This window comes from Pseudophryne corroboree, chromosome 6 (assembly GCF_028390025.1).
Source record: "Pseudophryne corroboree isolate aPseCor3 chromosome 6, aPseCor3.hap2, whole genome shotgun sequence".
NCBI lineage: Eukaryota > Metazoa > Chordata > Amphibia > Anura > Myobatrachidae > Pseudophryne > Pseudophryne corroboree.
Window position 1 is genome coordinate 800,128,104 of NC_086449.1, and position 17,158 is coordinate 800,145,261.

The 17,158-nt window shown below is 44.0% G+C and overlaps 1 protein-coding gene across 2 annotated transcripts in view; it reads right to left on the reverse strand.

The window, feature by feature from the left end:
- Window positions 1-2,587: 2,587 nt before the first annotated feature.
- PARVB (parvin beta) overlaps window positions 2,588-17,158 on the reverse strand; it is a 56,898-nt gene continuing 42,327 nt past the window's right edge. For both annotated transcript variants that reach the window (XM_063928916.1, XM_063928917.1), the window contains exons 8-13: window positions 13,931-13,950; window positions 12,296-12,357; window positions 12,139-12,207; window positions 7,799-7,900; window positions 6,358-6,430; window positions 2,588-4,504 (exon numbers count right to left, since the gene is read on the reverse strand). In XM_063928916.1, the coding sequence (XP_063784986.1) occupies window positions 4,428-4,504; window positions 6,358-6,430; window positions 7,799-7,900; window positions 12,139-12,207; window positions 12,296-12,357; window positions 13,931-13,950 (403 nt within the window). In that variant the 3' untranslated portion in view covers window positions 2,588-4,427. The remainder of the gene's footprint in view (window positions 4,505-6,357; window positions 6,431-7,798; window positions 7,901-12,138; window positions 12,208-12,295; window positions 12,358-13,930; window positions 13,951-17,158) is intronic.

The window sequence follows — 17,158 nt, forward strand, 5'->3', positions numbered from 1 at the left end:
TCTAGCTGCTTCTAGAAGGTAATTGCTAGAATTGGATTGGTTGCTATGAGCAACATCTCTTATTCTAAAAAACACTCACACCTTAGTAAATATACCCCTGACTGTCTATCATCCGAATACCGGCTCCGGTTACACACAACGTGGACAGTTTCAATCAAGCGGGCACATTAACAACAACGACGGGCACCACAGGTTGTGAATGACCCATCTATTCCAAAACTGGAACCTGTATAAGGCGCTGAATAAAACATGAAACAGCGCACGTCTCTTGTCATACCGATCTGCGGCTATTTGATGAAATACCAGAGTCAGTTTCCCCAAACGCTGACGCCAGTCTGCCTGGAGCCGACTCTCTATCTAACATTATGTTATTTCCCCGTGACTGATGTTGCAAAATTAATTATAATGGTGTTTCATCTGCGGAAGTTCAGAGACGACTGTTGTGACAGTTACACAGAAATCATTTTGCCTTATTACAAGTTATGTGAAAAGGTCTCGGTAGCAAAAAGACTTCTGAAACGGGCCGCCTAACACTTATTTAACCCAGCACAGACTGGCTTTTTCGCCCCTTTGTAACCAGACCAATTTTACGCTGTTCAATTTACGTCGGGACGGACAGGAGCTTTCTTACGGTATTACACATTAAAAAGCGATACTATTATAAGAACTAAACAGACAAAAATCTAGATTTTCTTTTTCATTTTCTCGGTTATCCATCTTTCAATTACTCAAAAGTTCCCCCCAACTACAGCAATACTGTATACTTGAACGTGTATTTTACTTGTGGCCTGATGCAGTTATAGGGCCTGGAAACAAATATAGGAGATAAACGTAATTCTGTCATCGGAGTATCACACGCAGGTTTCGCACATCTAGTACGGCGCACGAACAGGTCACATTTTAATTGCATCAACACTTAAGTGAAACTGGGCTGGTGTGTTTTCACAGACAACATTAAGTGAGGGCGTGTTCACAGATCTGCGGCCGTTGCAGAGTTGGGCGTAAGCATAAATACAGACGAGTCCTCATACAACTAGCTTTTTTGTGTACGTGGCGCAAGAAATGTAGCATGACTGACGCCACGGATAGCTAGTTTTGGACTTCCACGCTGCAGCTTCACACACACACGATTGTAGCTTACTGAGGGATTACAATGTGTACATTTCTCACAAAGTGTAAAATTGTACAATGTTGCATGGCAGGACACATGTTGCAGCTCAGTCTGACATTAGCACCTTTGTCGCATTGCGTGCAAATCTACTAGTGGTGTGCAAGGTATGCAGACTTTGATTTTATCGCAGTGAAAAATGGCACCACTGTCACATTTTATATGGCGTCCTAAATGGGGCCATTTGGTGGAATTGGAGGATAGGTTAGTTAGTACACATCTCTACCTCCGTTTCCAAGCCAGTATATGCTTTGGGGTATCATACTGTAACACTTTGGTTATAAAAATGTAGGTGCTAGACAATGTAACACTTAACACTTTAATTATTACCTTTTAACTATATAACACTTTCAACACAAAGCTGCTGCTTCATACTAATGTAACACCTTTTAACACGCTAACCTCTCATTAGTGTGATGCCTTGGCAAGGTCGGCTAATGCTGACTAGTCGGGTGGAGGGGTCCGGTGCCCTGAACTTGAACCTTAGTGTTAGGGACCCACAAGATGAAGTCACCTGGTCGTGGTTGGCGGGCCCATATATTTGGCCAAAATTATGCAAAGCACCTCAAATTTACTCCATGTTTTATTGCACAGTTTATTACAATTATTCTGATTAGCAGTGTTTAGTATTTAGAGTGTGCACCTGCATTTTCTCTTTTTTCTGTCTGGTATACAAGTCTCAGCATGGTAGCACTTTTCATCATGTTTAGAACTAGGGTGTGCAGTCCAAGGCCCCCCCCAACCATACAAGCCAGTGTATGACAGCTACAAGTGCGCACGGATGTAGCAAACATACTAATAGAGGTGTATAATGCTTCACAGGGAAGAATATGAACCTTACTTCACCACGTGTACAGTGCTCCGGACCATACAGTCGCCTAAATTTAAAGCTTGGAAAAGTTTTCTTTTCCATGATGGTAAACCATACATTCACAAGGCACATACATAGATGTAGATAGGGGCGAGATTTCTCGAACCTTGTAAAGAGGACAGATCAGATTCTAGTTAACATTTATCTAGTACTAACGATAAAATTATATCTACAATCTGATTGGTTTATTTGGGTAATGGCAAACCTAAAGAAGCCAAGTGGAGGCAAGTCTGCCCCTTAAGGTGGGATTATACTGGGGTAGAGTAGGTGTACATTAATTTTGGGTGAAAATGTATAATATTGGACCGATGTAACCAGCACGCCACTTAAGCATGTTTCCATGGCGACCCAGCAGCTGCACAACGCAATCAATCTTACAGACCTGTGGAAGGCGGCGACCATTTTTGTGGGTCTAGTGGTTTTACGCAGTTATTCCCCTTACACACGGTAAACCACCATGAAAATGCATCTCATCGTTATGAAATCTAACATTTTAAATCCAAGATTAAAAAACCTAAAAAAATAAATAATGACAACTTGGTGACCCATAACCTTGAACGTCACATTTTAATGAATTTATCAGTAAAATTCCAGTGAATTTATGAGAAATAAATACAAGAACGTTTAATACAAAAGGTAAGAACAGTATTATTAATAGCAGGTGAAAGGTTAATCCACAAACAATACAGAAGTATTTAGTCACCCTGGCATCTGTTTTCACCAGGAACGTGTCCATTAGTAATACATTACATTTGTAATACAGTCACCTCATTTTTTTGGTATAATCTGGCTAAAGCCGTCCAGTTCACAATTTACAGTTTCCGTTTTACCAGAGGGAGGAAAAAACAAGACAATTCACACACACATATATATATATATATATATAACGCGATAGAGCAAATAGAAATTCAAGTTTTCATAATAATTATTTATAAATATTTAAGTATTTGAACTACATTCTCCAAGTACAGATTTCCTTCTGTAACAATGGCATTGGATTACAATGGTAACACGGATCTGTAACGTGAAATCCGGTGATAACGTAGCACATTTACCACGGTAATACCGTGCCATCGCTGAAGGGGACTTGGTTTTCAGCAGAGTTTGGAGTGTTGTGAAACGCGTCAGTCTGTTAAATTTGGATACAGCTGCCTAGTAGTGACAATATGTCTCCAAGAGGTATACAGTCCAGTGCGAGTTCAGCCCCTTAGTTACTGGAGGAGCCGCTAAGTTGGAGTTCAATAAATCTTTGATGCTGAAGATTACGTCATGAATTTATTTACATGCCGTTAGTGTCCATTTAAAGTGGAACAAAACCCTGAAAACAGTAATACATTTTTGTCTGGCTTTATTATTGGGCGCAGGCTACCATATTTTGGTGAAAATCATCCCACATCCCAAGTCACTGACTAGGATCAATAAATGTAATACCCTCCGGGACTTTATAGCACCTTGTAGTCTGCTAAAGTTTAGCTCTTAGCCCTAAAGAAAATAGTACATGGGTAAATAGACACCTGTAAAATGGGATGATTGGAAAGTTTATATCTAATGTGTTTATTTCATGGGTACACCGATTTAACAAACAAGGTAACTCAGTCACGTCAATAACTCCTGGGGGTGTATTTACTAAGAGTCAGGTTCTAAATGCCGGCGCTCCAGATCAAAATTTAAAAGGGCAATTATGCTAGTCATGTTTAGCTAGTAAAATCATTGTCCTTTTAAATTTTGGGCATAAATACGATTGGAAGAGCCGGCTTTTACAACCTGAAACTTAGTAAATACACTCCGCTGATCTCTCAATAAGGCCACAGGAGAGAAACGTCTTCTGGATATGAGAATACGTGTCATAAGGATGTCACCGATTCATAAAAATTTATTTTTTTACAGGTTCCTAAATGCATTATTAACCCATTCAGTGTCAATGAGGGTGCATTTCATTTGAAAGTCTTTAAAAACTCATTAGTGACTAGTCAAGTCCTATCTGTGAACCACATCAAGTTCAAACGAATGGAAATTGGAAAATCTGTATTTACTTGCGTAGGACATCCAACCAGACCTAACACAGGGGTGAGGACTTCTCCAGCTGTTGCCTACAGTGTTATGGGTGTAATCAACCAACGGCTGGAGCTTCGGAATTTGCCAAACCATCCTCCAATATACGAGGTGACCCGTAGCTCTGATTCACTATGAAACTACAAGTCCCAGTATGCCCTGCCAGATTAAGGTTTATAGTTTATTATTTAAAAAGTTACCCAAAAAGTTTTCAGATTTTTCCGCAAGTCAGGAAAAGCCGTAGCAAGCTCTCAGTTTCAGAGGTCGGAGACCTGTAACAGATTTATTACATACACGGGATAAGGCACCAAGGACAGATAGAAAGTGGCGGCCGCCTCATTCCATGTTCTTGTACTTTGTAAACAGGTTGTACAGCACTCTCAGTGTGGACTTCAAATCCAGATTAACAATATCTGCAAATAAATAAATAAAAGAAGAGAGATTATTATTTTTGCTATTAAATTAAATGGATGAGGCCCGTGTGACAGGCAAAGCCATATCTGGTGGCTGCCAATCGTAAAATATGCGGACAAACATAAGCGCAGCCCTGTCGGCCGCCGCATACAGTAACTGGCCCTAAGGATGACCGCTCGGCACAATTTACTTAACGGAATCATTTTTGATAAACTTCTCAATAAGAAACTTTTGGCCAAGGGGCGACGTAAAAAAAAAAAAAAAAAAAAATGCTGACACTCTACGGCGACGTGATTCAAGAACGTTTGTGAACCACCGGATTAGGCCATAAATCCTCAGAATCTAATAATGGTTTGGTATTGATCTTCCGATCCACTGTTGCCAAGCAGAAGTCGTAAAAAGTTTGTAGCGCTAACCAAAGAATATTTAGAAGTACCACAGTCATAACAGCCGATTTAACCAATTAGAGCTTACGTCTGTACATCGCGCTGGGAAAGGAAATGGAGCGATCACGCTCGGTTGTGAAGAGCACCGCCAACAGTCACATGATTTATTATTCTGATCACCCAGAGGCATTGTGCGGTCAACTTCAGGGGCGGAATACTGACAGATGAGTTTAGTATGAAATACCTACAATCAAAATCCTGACAATCGACCGACGGCTAAAATACCGACAAGGTCAAAATGTCGACAGGTCAAAAAGTCGACATGAGGTTTTCATATATATTTTGTGTGTATGTCGACATAGGTCAACATGGACACCGTATAAGTGTACTGCGTCCCCTCGCTGCGCTCGCCATGCTTCGGGCACGGTGCCTCACTGCGCTCGGCACACTATTATATTCCCCCCTCAGGTCCACTGGGATGGTCAATTGTGAACAAGTCCGTTTCAATTAAAAAAAATCATGAAAAACTCATGCTGACTTTTTGACCTGTCAACATTTTAAATGTCGGTATTTTGACCTTTGGGATTTTGATTGTAGGTAAATTGACCGCATCCCCTGACAGACAGCAAGTAACAGAGAATGACATTCTGCATCAGTAAATGCTCCTGCAGAGACACCACAGATCAGCAGAGGAATAAAGTCCCACCTTGCATATCTATCCACGTATTACGCCTCTCCTGTGCCTGTTTATGTAGCTCATCTCGCAGGAATAAAGTTTGGAAGCTCTGCCGAATATCTCAGTAATACAGTATGTAAGGAGCCGTACTGTCGGCAGACATTCCTCAGAAGCGAACGCCACTGTGAGGTCATTAGATCCTAGTGTATACAGGGGGTCATTCCGAGTTGATCGCACGCTGCCGATTTTCGCAGCGCAGCGATCAGGTTACCACTGCGCATGTGTATGCACAGCAATGCGCACGCGCGTCATACAGGTACAAACAGCATCGCTGCTGTGCAAGGCTTCTAGGGACGATTCCATTCGCACAACCGATCGCAAGGAGATTGACAGAAAGAGGGCGTTTATGGGTGTCAACTGACCGTTTTCTGGGAGTGGCAGGGAAAAACGCAGGCATGTCCAGCCGTTTGCAGGGCGGGTGTCTGACGTCAATTCCGGGCCCGGACAGGCTGAAGTGATCGCAAGGGCTGAGTAAGTTCAGCGCTACTCAGAAACTGCAAAAAAACTGTTTCGTCCCGCTCGGTTGCACATGCGATCGCACACTCCCCTGTGGGCGCCAACTACACGTTTGCACGGCTGCAAAAAGTAGCTAGTGAGCGATCAACTCGGAATGAGGGCCATAATCAGCTGCACTCTAAATATTGGTGTAGTGGACAAACGCTGCCCCCACTACGTGACAGCGACACGCAAGGTTACACACAGCAAAGGAAGACAAATAAACACTTCATACCTTCAGGCCTGGCTTTCGGTTTCTTGAGTCCGCCATCCTGCATGAGCTCAAAGGCAAAGGAGATATTGTGCACCTGCAGGGAGATATTGCCACGTGTTTATCAGCCAGGACACTCGCGTGTAATTATAATCACTCCGCTCTGTAAAATTAGGGTTATATCGGATGACACGGCGGGCACACAGGGACAGCCCATTGGCTTAGATGGGAGCAATAGGTGTTTGGTCAACTTTACAACAAACAATTTTAAATATACAATAGGACCATCTAAAATATTGAATAATTAGAATAGGAAACCTAATAAAAGGCAACGATATTTCCATGCGGTAAACACAACTCAGGGCTGCTGTTACTTAAAAGACAAAAATGGTGTTTTGAAAACCTTTATTAAATCGCCTTTACTGATGCAGGACTCAGCTTAAAGTCATCTGATTAGGTGTTCTCTCATTAAATGTCACATTAGACAAATATAATTTCACTTAATTTGATTCAGGTTATGGTCAACTAAATGATTTGCATGTAGAATTTGGTTTACCGTTTTCAGTAAGTATTCCGTAACACGTGCAAAAAATGATAACTTATACTAAGACACAGAACTAAAGCCTCACGGCTTCATTCTACAAAAGATTGAAAGTGGTTTGGTAAAAGTAAAAGTCCATTTAAGAGAGGAATTTTCATCAAATACTTAAAATGCAGTAAATGACATTATACTACAGTACAGAATTACAGAATACTTACTGCACCTGGGTTTGCTCCAATTTGAAGGGTCCTAACTGGCTTCAATGGTCTAGCAATGCACCTGTCTCTTCTACTAACATTTACCTATTTCACACAGGCCGTAGAGTTGTCAGGGCCCCTCCCACACAACACTTCCATATACTGCTGACAACTGAGACAATCACAGCCTACAGGAAATCAGCTGGACCAGAGAGGAAAGCAGTATTTTAGCAATACCGCAACAAAAGTGAAATTGTGGGGTTTGGCTGGCCGTATCTATGACACTGCCATTTCATATTTGCTAACATTTTAAAATTGTTTGGGGGGGGGCAAATATTTAAAACCTAGGACTGTCCCTGTAAACTAGGGACAGTAGACAATTCTTTTTCGCTAATGGAATCCATTCAGATGTCCCAGCACCACTGATATATAGGTACACTGGCCGATATTCCTCAAAGATATGAACGCTCTCGTTCATTATTGAACGAGATAACGTTCATATCTTTGAGTGTGGAGGCACCAGCGATGAACGATGCGCCGCCCCGTGCTCGTTCATCGCTGGTGCCCAGTCGGCTGTACATAGTGAAAAAACTTCACCCCTTTCCCCCCCCCCCCCCCGTCACTGACCCCCCCGCCGCCGGGTCGGCCGTATACGCCGTCGGGCAGCTCGGCAACGGATCTTTATATGTGTAGGGCCCTTAAGAACTTGATACAGTACTCAGCTTACCCTTTGATCAAAGCTTTCTGGGGTCAAGTAGAAGTTATACAGAGGGATGAAATAGTTCTCGAGAAGTCCCATTAGAAGGACGAGGTAAACCCCATCTGCAAACTGAGGACAAGAAAAATAAATGAAGGAGCTGGAAAACAAAGTAAGGCCGTTCTCAGTGCACACTGTACAGTTGTACCAAGATAATATATAACAAAGCATATATCCAGATGTATGTGAAGTGGGGTAACGGGCAGAAATAACGACGGTTAGGCTCGGTTGGAATCCCCTCTTGTGGAGAAGAATCAGGAGCACTTCCCGGAAAATTTTTTGAATGTTACCATGTAGTCATTATCCTGGGGATAATCTTTTATACTACAACGGGACATCTGAGAATGTTCCACAACAGTCTGCACTCGCCGGTAATTGTGCCTCTTTATTCTTGGCGTTTGGAAGATAAAATGGAGAGAGATAAACTACCAACTAATCAGCTCCTAACTGTCATGATTCAAACCCAGCATGTAACATGGCAGTTGGGAGCCGATTGGCTGGTACGCTCTCTCTCTATCTCCACTGTATCACTCTTCAAGGCTTCGTACATCTCCCCCAATGTTGGTATCTTCAACTGCAGATGTTTTGCAGCCAATTCCCATAGGAAGTGTGAGCAGAATGAGAAAACGACTGACCTCATATCAACCTCTCCGCGATCCGCTTTACTAACTATGGTAGGTAAAGGTTTGGGCTGCCCCTATTTCCAGATCCCATATAAGATAGGGGGACTTGGGAGTCTAATGGTGTGTACACACGGTGAGATTTTTTCTTACGATTTTGATCACCTTGTGATCCAGATTCGATGCCGATGCGCGTTCTGCATCGCAATACTAGATAGACTGTGCAGGCAAGTTAATTTTGACTCTCTCTATAGAAGAGATAGTCAAAATTGACTCTTAGCCAAAATCGCACATAGTCAGTATCGCAAGCACATAATGAGAGTGCTTGCGATACTGACTATGTGCCGATCTGGCCCCTGTCGCATAGCGAGAATCGGGCATTGCCCGAATCTCACCGTCTGTATGGGCCATAAGAAAGACTTCAACTAAAGGACTAGGACCCACTGGACTGCTGTGGATATAGGGATCATATGAAGGTGAAATTCCTTCTTCAATTCATCTCAACCCTGTGGGTCTGTGTATTTGTGGGTGTCCGTCAAATGCATGGAGATGCCAAGCTGGACCCTTGACCTGTTAGCAGATACATGAGACATAAGTCAGTACACATCGGACCATGCCCTACGGATTGGATCTAATTTGTATGTATATATCTGGTCGGGTTTCCCTGCCTGGTCTATGTTACATTACACATTGTGACTGCTAATTATCTTATGTCTCTGCTGGTGAACTACAGTGCATCAGGAAAGTATTCACAGCGCTTCACTTTTTCCACATTTTGTCATGTTACAGCCTTATTCCAAAATGGAATAAATGAATTTTTGTCCTCAAAATTCTACACATAATAGCCCATAATGACAACATGAAAAAAAAAATTTTTTTTGAGATGTTTGCAAATTTATTAAAAATAAAATAAATAAATAAATCACATGTACATAAGTATTCGCAGCCTTTACCATGAAGCTCAAAATTGAGCTCAGGTGCATGCTGTTTCCATTGATCATCCTTAAGACGTTCCTACAGCTTAATTGGCGTCCACCTGTGGTAAATTCAGTTGATTGGACATGATTTGGAAAGGCACACACCTGACTATAGGTCCCACATTTGACAGCGCATATCTGAGCACAAACTAAACATGAAGTCAAAGGAATTGTCTGTAGACCTCCGAGACAGAATTGTCTCGAGGCACAAATCTGGGGAAGGGTACAGACAAATATCTTCTGCTTTGAAGGTCCCAATGAGCACAGTGGCCTCCATCATCCGTAAATGGAAGAAGTTCGGAACCACCAGGACTCTTCCTAGAGCTGGCCGGCCATCTAAACTGAGCGATCGGGGGAGAAGGGCCCCAGTCAGGGAGGTGACCAAGAACCCGATGGTCACTCAGTCAGAGATAGAGCATTCCTCTGTGAAGAGAGGAGAACCTTCCAATAGGACAACCATCTCTGCAGCAATCCACCAATCAGACCTATATGGTAGAGTGGCCAGACGGAAGCCACTCCTTAGAAAAAAGCACGTGGCAGCCCGCCTGGAGTTTACCAAAATGCACCTGAAGGACTCTCAGGCCATGAGAAACAAAATTCTCTGGTCTGATGAGACAAAGATTGAACTCTTTGGCGTGAATGCCAGGCGTCATGTTTGGAGGAAACCAGGCACCCTCATAATCAGGCCAATACCATCCCTACAGTGAAGCATGGTGGTGGCAGCAACATGCTGTGGTGATGTTTTTCAGCGGCAGGAACTGGGAGACTAGTCCGGATAGAGGAAAAGATGAATGCAGCAATGTACAGAGACATCCTGGATGAAAACCTGCTCCAGAGCGCTCTTAACCTCAGACTGGGGCTACGGTTCATCTTTCAGCAGGACAACAACCCTAAGCACACAGCCAAGATAGCAAAGGAGTGGCTTCCAGGACAACTCTGAATTGCCTTGAGTGGCCCCGCCAGAGCCCAGACTTGAATCCGATTGAACATGTCTGGAGAGATCTGAAAATGGCTGTGCACAGACACTTCCCATCCAACCAGATGGACCTTGAGAGGTGCTGCAAAGAGGAATGGGCGAAACTGCCCAAAGATAGGTGTGCCAAGCTTGTGCCATCATATTCAAAAAGACTTGAGGGTGTAATTGCTGCCAAAGGTGCATCAACAAAGTATTGAGCAAAGGCTGTGAATACTTATGTACATGTGATTTCTTAGTTTTTTTATTTTTAATGAATTTGCAAAAATCTAAAAAAAAAATTCTCACGTTGTCATTATGGGGTATTGTGTGTAGAGTTTTGAAATAAATGAATTTATTCCATTTTGGAATAAGGCTGTAACATACCAAAATGTGGAAAAAGTGAAGCACTGTGAATACTTTCTGGATACACTGTAATGGTTAATTAATCTCTATATTCTCTATTCGATATTTGCCTGTGACAATGCTTTTCTGCATGCACAGAATTGGGGCAGGTGAGAGGGTGATTTGGCGGTAATTACACTTAACTAATTAGACGCCTTTCCTCCATTTACAGCGGTCACCTTGCTGGGAGGAAAGGATCACCTTGCTGGGAGGAGAGGACACTATATAGTCTTCTGGGCAGAATCTTGGAAAACATTGCGAGATGAAACAGTCCATAGGAAACAAATGACTCAGGCCGGGAACACACCAGAATGACTGGCAACTGTTCCGGTTTTTGGAACGATTTCCCTTGAGCCTAGAACAAGCAATACTGAGCGTACACACTGTACAATCTTGCCAACAACTGAACAATATATCATATTGTTTGATCGTATACAATTTATCGTTGCTCCTGTACACACTAGAACGATCACGGACGTCTTCATTGGCCAAATCGGACCGACAAATCGTCAGGTTGGCTCATATACGCTAGACCAGGCATTCCCAACCATGGTCCTCAAGGAACACCAACAGTGCAGGTTTTAGTGATATCCAGGCTTCAGCACAGATGGTTAAATCAAAATGGCTCAACTACTAATTAAGTCACCTGTGCTGAAGCCTGGATATCACTAAAACCTGCACTGTTAGTGTGCCTTAAGGACCGTGGTTGGGAATGCCTGTGCTAGACTATATGTACCATATTGCTAGCAATATCTTCTGATTGGCCGTGCAGCGGGAGCGCGCAATTACACGTACACACATGATGTAGATAATTTGTCATTACAAAACGGTAAATTGTCCTTATATCGGTCTAGTGTCTAACCGGCCTTAGTTACAGCTTGGAAGAGAGCTAACAGGGATTGCTCAAGATCCTCCTCTTGTACAGGAACATCAACTCGTGTTGTTGGGGACCCTACAGGCCTCTAACACTGTGTAACAAGGCACCGTGTGTGTTTAAACAAAATGGCTGCTTAGGAAGGGACGAGCGCCTGGACAGAGCTGTTCAACCGCCATTGTGAAGCTAATGACGAGCAAGCTCTCTTTCATTATCGCCCACTGGAGGTTCCTTAACCCCTAGGGACGGGGATAGAGGGAGGTAACGGCATGGGAGCACCAATCAGATCTGGTCTCAGCAGTGACCGCTCACCTCAGCAGCCATGACATTACATCATCAGGAAGAGCAGTTTGCTACACCAGACAGCCTGCGCCTTTCCGTTCACACCTCTGAAAGCGCCGGTCATATGATTTGTATGTAAGGAAATGAAGGAAGCGTCATCCTGTGAGCCTCTGCTCGCACTCCTCCATGTTAACACTGACCTGAGTATCCAGCTCCGTTACCTCCAGGTTCAGCTTATTGAGATGTTTATTCACAAATGTAATCAGTGACTGTAACGGAAGCAAAGACACAATAAGTCACCACATCATGTTTCGTAGGGAAAAGCAAGTCTCCTGGTTAGAGCGCTGAACGCATTACCTTCTTAACAACACTCAGTTTATCCGGGGCGTGGTCAAACAGGGTGTCAAACGCATCGCGCTCTAGAAAAAGCATGGGGAAAGAAAGTTACAGGACTCATCTCTGCATACGCTTACCCTGCATGAGGAGATGACGGAGGAAGCTGTAAGCAGCCATTGTTATATAAGGAACAGGATTATAGATTAAAGTGGCCTCCAGACTCTGGGTATATCCGAAAATGGATCCATTAGACGTCATACACAATCGGAAGGTATGAACCACAATAAGGTGTCATTAGGGAAAGTCATGAGCTTTGCTCTGTGAGAAAGTATCCAGACATCTAGAAATACATTCCTACATACATATAAAGCCACTGAGATATTTTTGCATTAAAAAAAAGCAGAAGTTGAAATGTAATAAAAAAATTATACAAAAAGTGAGAGATTCATTTTCTCATTTTAGAACTACGATTATTACCACAATCCTCCTACATCAGTACGTGCACATTACATCACTACTCTGTGCTGCTGGGGTCCCTGCTCCTCCCACTGTATAACTCTCAGTCTGTGGCTTCCTGCTGCCTCCATTCCCCTCCTCACATCATGTCACTGCCCCTGTCACATGCAGCCCTGTCCTCACTGACACATCCCTCATCTCCTGATATACTCTGTGCTGCTGGGGGACCCTGCTCCTCCCACTATATAACTCTCAGTCTGTGACTTCCTGCTGCCTCCATTCCCCTCCTCACATCATGTCACTGCCCCTGTCACATGCAGCCCTGTCCTCACTGACACATCACTCATCTCCTGATATACTCTGTGCTGCTGGGGGACCCTGCTCCTCCCACTATATAACTCTCAGTCTGTGGCTTCTTGCTGCCTCCATTCCCCTCCTCACATCATGTCACTGTCCCTGTCACATGCAGCCCTGTCCTCCCTGACACATCACTCATTTCCTGATATACTCTGTGCTGCTGGGGGAACATGCTCCTCCCACTATATAACTCTCAGTCTGTGGCTTCCTGCTGCCTCCATTCCCCTCCTCACATCATGTCACTGTCCCTGTCACATGCAGCCCTGTCCTCACTAACACATCCCTCATCTCCTGATATACTCTGTGCTGCTGGGGACCCTGCTCCTCCCACTATATAACTCTCAGTCTGTGGCTTCCTGCTGCCTCCATTCCCCTCCTCACATCATGTCACTGCCCCTGTCACATGCAGCCCTGTCCTCACTGACACATCACTCATCTCCTGATATACTCTGTGCTGATGGGGACCCTGCTCCTCCTGCTATATAACTCTCAGTCTGTGGCTTCTTGCTGCCTCCATTCCCCTCCTCACATCATGTCACTGTCCCTGTCACATGCAGCCCTGTCCTCCCTGACACATCACTCATTTCCTGATATACTCTGTGCTGCTGGGGGAACATGCTCCTCCCACTATATAACTCTCAGTCTGTGGCTTCCTGCTGCCTCCATTCCCCTCCTCACATCATGTCACTGTCCCTGTCACATGCAGCCCTGTCCTCACTAACACATCCCTCATCTCCTGATATACTCTGTGCTGCTGGGGACCCTGCTCCTCCCACTATATAACTCTCAGTCTGTGGCTTCCCGACTCCCATCATGACCCTGCCATAATTAGTTCTTACTTACCAAATTTCCCCATCATCATTCTAAAGAAAAGAAAAAAAAGAGGGGTGGAGTAAATATCAGTGGCCCTCTATGAGGTGAACATGCAATCTATACATGGACTATTACACACAGCACAAAGTAAGAACAGGACAGTGTTATTATGCGTTAATGGCTTTCATATATAAGGTCACTAGGAGCAATAACACTGCTGTGAGTAAGTTCTGTAACGATAGCAGTTATCCCACACTGTGCTGCAGAGCGTCACACACTGATACAGCCATCTGCAGATCAGATAATGTCAGCGAGACATATGCTGGCTGCATGCTGGGATATGACAGCCGATATCAAGCAAGTACGATGCAGCAGTCTGCGTGGTCCTAATTGTCATCCGATCGAGGCTTCAGCACAAGTATCACTCTCTGCACACATTACCAGGACTCAGTGCAGAGCAATGATCTGATCACCTCCGCCTGTGTAACCTGCCCATGGTGGCTCAGCCTGTGCCCACACAATCACGGCTGGACAGGTCATGTGTGTGAGCCCAGAAAGACAGGCATGCCCAAGAAACAGCCAATAAACATGGTTTAGGCCAGACATTCCTAAATCCGGTCCTCAAGGCACACCATGAGTTCAGATTTTAAGGATATTCATGCTTAGGCACAGGTGACTTAATTAGTACCACAGTCAGTTTAATCAAGCTGCTGCAATTAGAGTCGTTACCACAGGGGTAGCAGCCATTTTGTGGACTGCTTCCTTCCATCTGCCAAAAGCCAGGTCTGGCCAGATAAAAATATTAATATTGAATAGTATATTCGTAAGGGGACCAGTCAAATCTAAGCTGTGTGCAGGCATCCATTTTGTGATCTCAACCAATGAATTAGTGACGTCTGTAGTTCCTAGAGAATGAATAGGCTGAATGTTTATGACCATTGGTTCAGCCCACAAAATGGCCGACTAAGTAGTAACAGATTACATTGGGAAGGAGCAGATGCTAGAATATAATCCTGGGAAATGCTCTGAAAGCACCAGAAAGCTCTCTCCATAGGAAAGAGGGAATGGGGGGGATGTATCAAAGCATGGAGAGAGATAAAGTGGAGAAAGATAAAGTACAAACCAACCAGCTTCTGTCATTTTACAGGCTGTACTTCAAATATGACAGTTAAAAGCTGATTGGTCAGTACTTTCTCGCTCTACGTTATCTCCAGTGTTTGCCCTCTGCGAGCTACCGCCATCAGAAGATTTGCTATATATAAGTAATATATGCAATTTTGACAAAAATCATGTGGAAACAGGTTTTCCGGAATGAAAAGCTTGATAAATCCCATTCCAATCACGGTGACCAGACGAGGTCGGGGCTCGGTTCTGTAAATCACACAGTCCTGAGCAGACACAGAGTTCCCACATGCGAGAAACCTGCAGACGTGGATGTCACACACCAGCTCGCACCTGAAGATCAGATACTGTGCTCTATTACTGAGCGCCGGCTGGCTGGAGATTCGTTAAAAAGCAATTATATTTTAGTCATGTCTCAGCGGTTCCAGTGTCTTTTGCCGAGACCGTAATTCTAGGGCTGCCAGTCACGGCAAAGCCCAGATTATTTCTCCTATGTAAAAACACCACGGGAGAAGAAGTGGGAGAGACTCCACGGTATATAACACGCTTCTAAGTGCAGATTGCGGCCAACATTTCCCTGCAGCTTCCACAGACTCCGCCATAGCTTCTGTGCAGCTATAGATAATACACTCACTGCCAAGGAGGCCGTTTAGCAAAGTCGAGTCAAAGTACACGGCCACGTTCAATACTAGCAACTCCCGTTAGATCTACAAAGACCCAATGTACATTTGCAGATACAAGCTTAAGGGGTACATTTACTAAGCAGTGATAAGAGCGGAGAAGCGAGCCAGAGGAGAAGTTGCCCATGGCAACCAATCAGCACTGAAGTAACATCTATACTGTGCACACTATAAAATGATACAGAGCTGCTGATTGGTTGATGGGGAAATTTCTCCACTGGCTCACTTCTCCGCTCTTATCACTGCTTCGTAAATGTCCCCCTTAGTTCAGAACAGCGTTTCCCAACCACGGTTCTCAATGCACACTTACAATCCTACTTTTAAGGATAACCACACTTGAGCACAGGTGACCCCAGTTATTTTGATTTAATCATCTGTGCTTAAAGGAGCAATAACTTCAAACCCGTATCCAGCCATACAAAATGTCCTTTCAAAGTTTAATAATGTAACTTGGTAGAGGCGATCTTCCTTTAAACCAGGGATAGGCAGCCAGACACACATCAGGGGCCACACTGGGCGGCCCTCTACCATCCAAAAGGGGTGCACACTGCCCTCATTCACAGTAATAACCAATAGACACCGGTCTGTACCGACCTATCAGCTGGCAGTTTACACGAGCATCACAAGCCTAAACGAACCGTACAAAGCAGGAAGGGGCTAAGAGCAGCAAGCAAGTCATCTGTCATTCCGCACACTGAATGCAACGTCTTTAGAGCGATAGCACACTGGGGCAGATATAGTAACCTGGAGAAGGCATAAGGAAGTGATAAACCAGTGATAAGTGCAAGGTGATAAACACACCAGCCAATCAGCTCCTAACTGTTAATTTACATATTGGAGCTGATTGGCGGATGCGTTCATCACCTTGCACTTATCACTGGTTTATCACTTCCTTATGCCGTCTCCAGGTTACTACATCCGCCCCTTTGTGTGTAGCGGGGGAAGAGCATTTCCACAACTCCAGTGTGTAACTATGGCAGTGATCCAGCACTTACTAAAGCTGCCATATCATGTATGGAAAACTTCAGCATTCTGCCATTGCCATGTGACACTAAGCTTGGGCATTCATTGGATGTCAGCATTTGCAACTAATTTCTATTGTTTTTTTTAAATGTAGGGACCAGAAGACTAGGCTACAAGAGAATTTAGGGGTCTATTCATGAAGCAGTGAAAAGAGTGGAGAAATGGACCAGTGCAGAAGTTGCCCATGGCAACCAATCCGCTTTGACGGAAGCCTTTATCAAATGCCTTCTATAAAATGTAAGGGAGATGCTGATTGGTTGCCATGAGCAACTGCTCCACTGGTCTGTGTCTCCACTCTTTTTACTGCTTCATGAATAGACCCCTTAGAGACTTAAGGCTACCCATCAACCACATGCAGTGGAGGCAGCCATTACTTGGCTTCCTGAGAACACAGATTATCAGCTTAGCAACATCAGTGTAACACTAAGGGGGA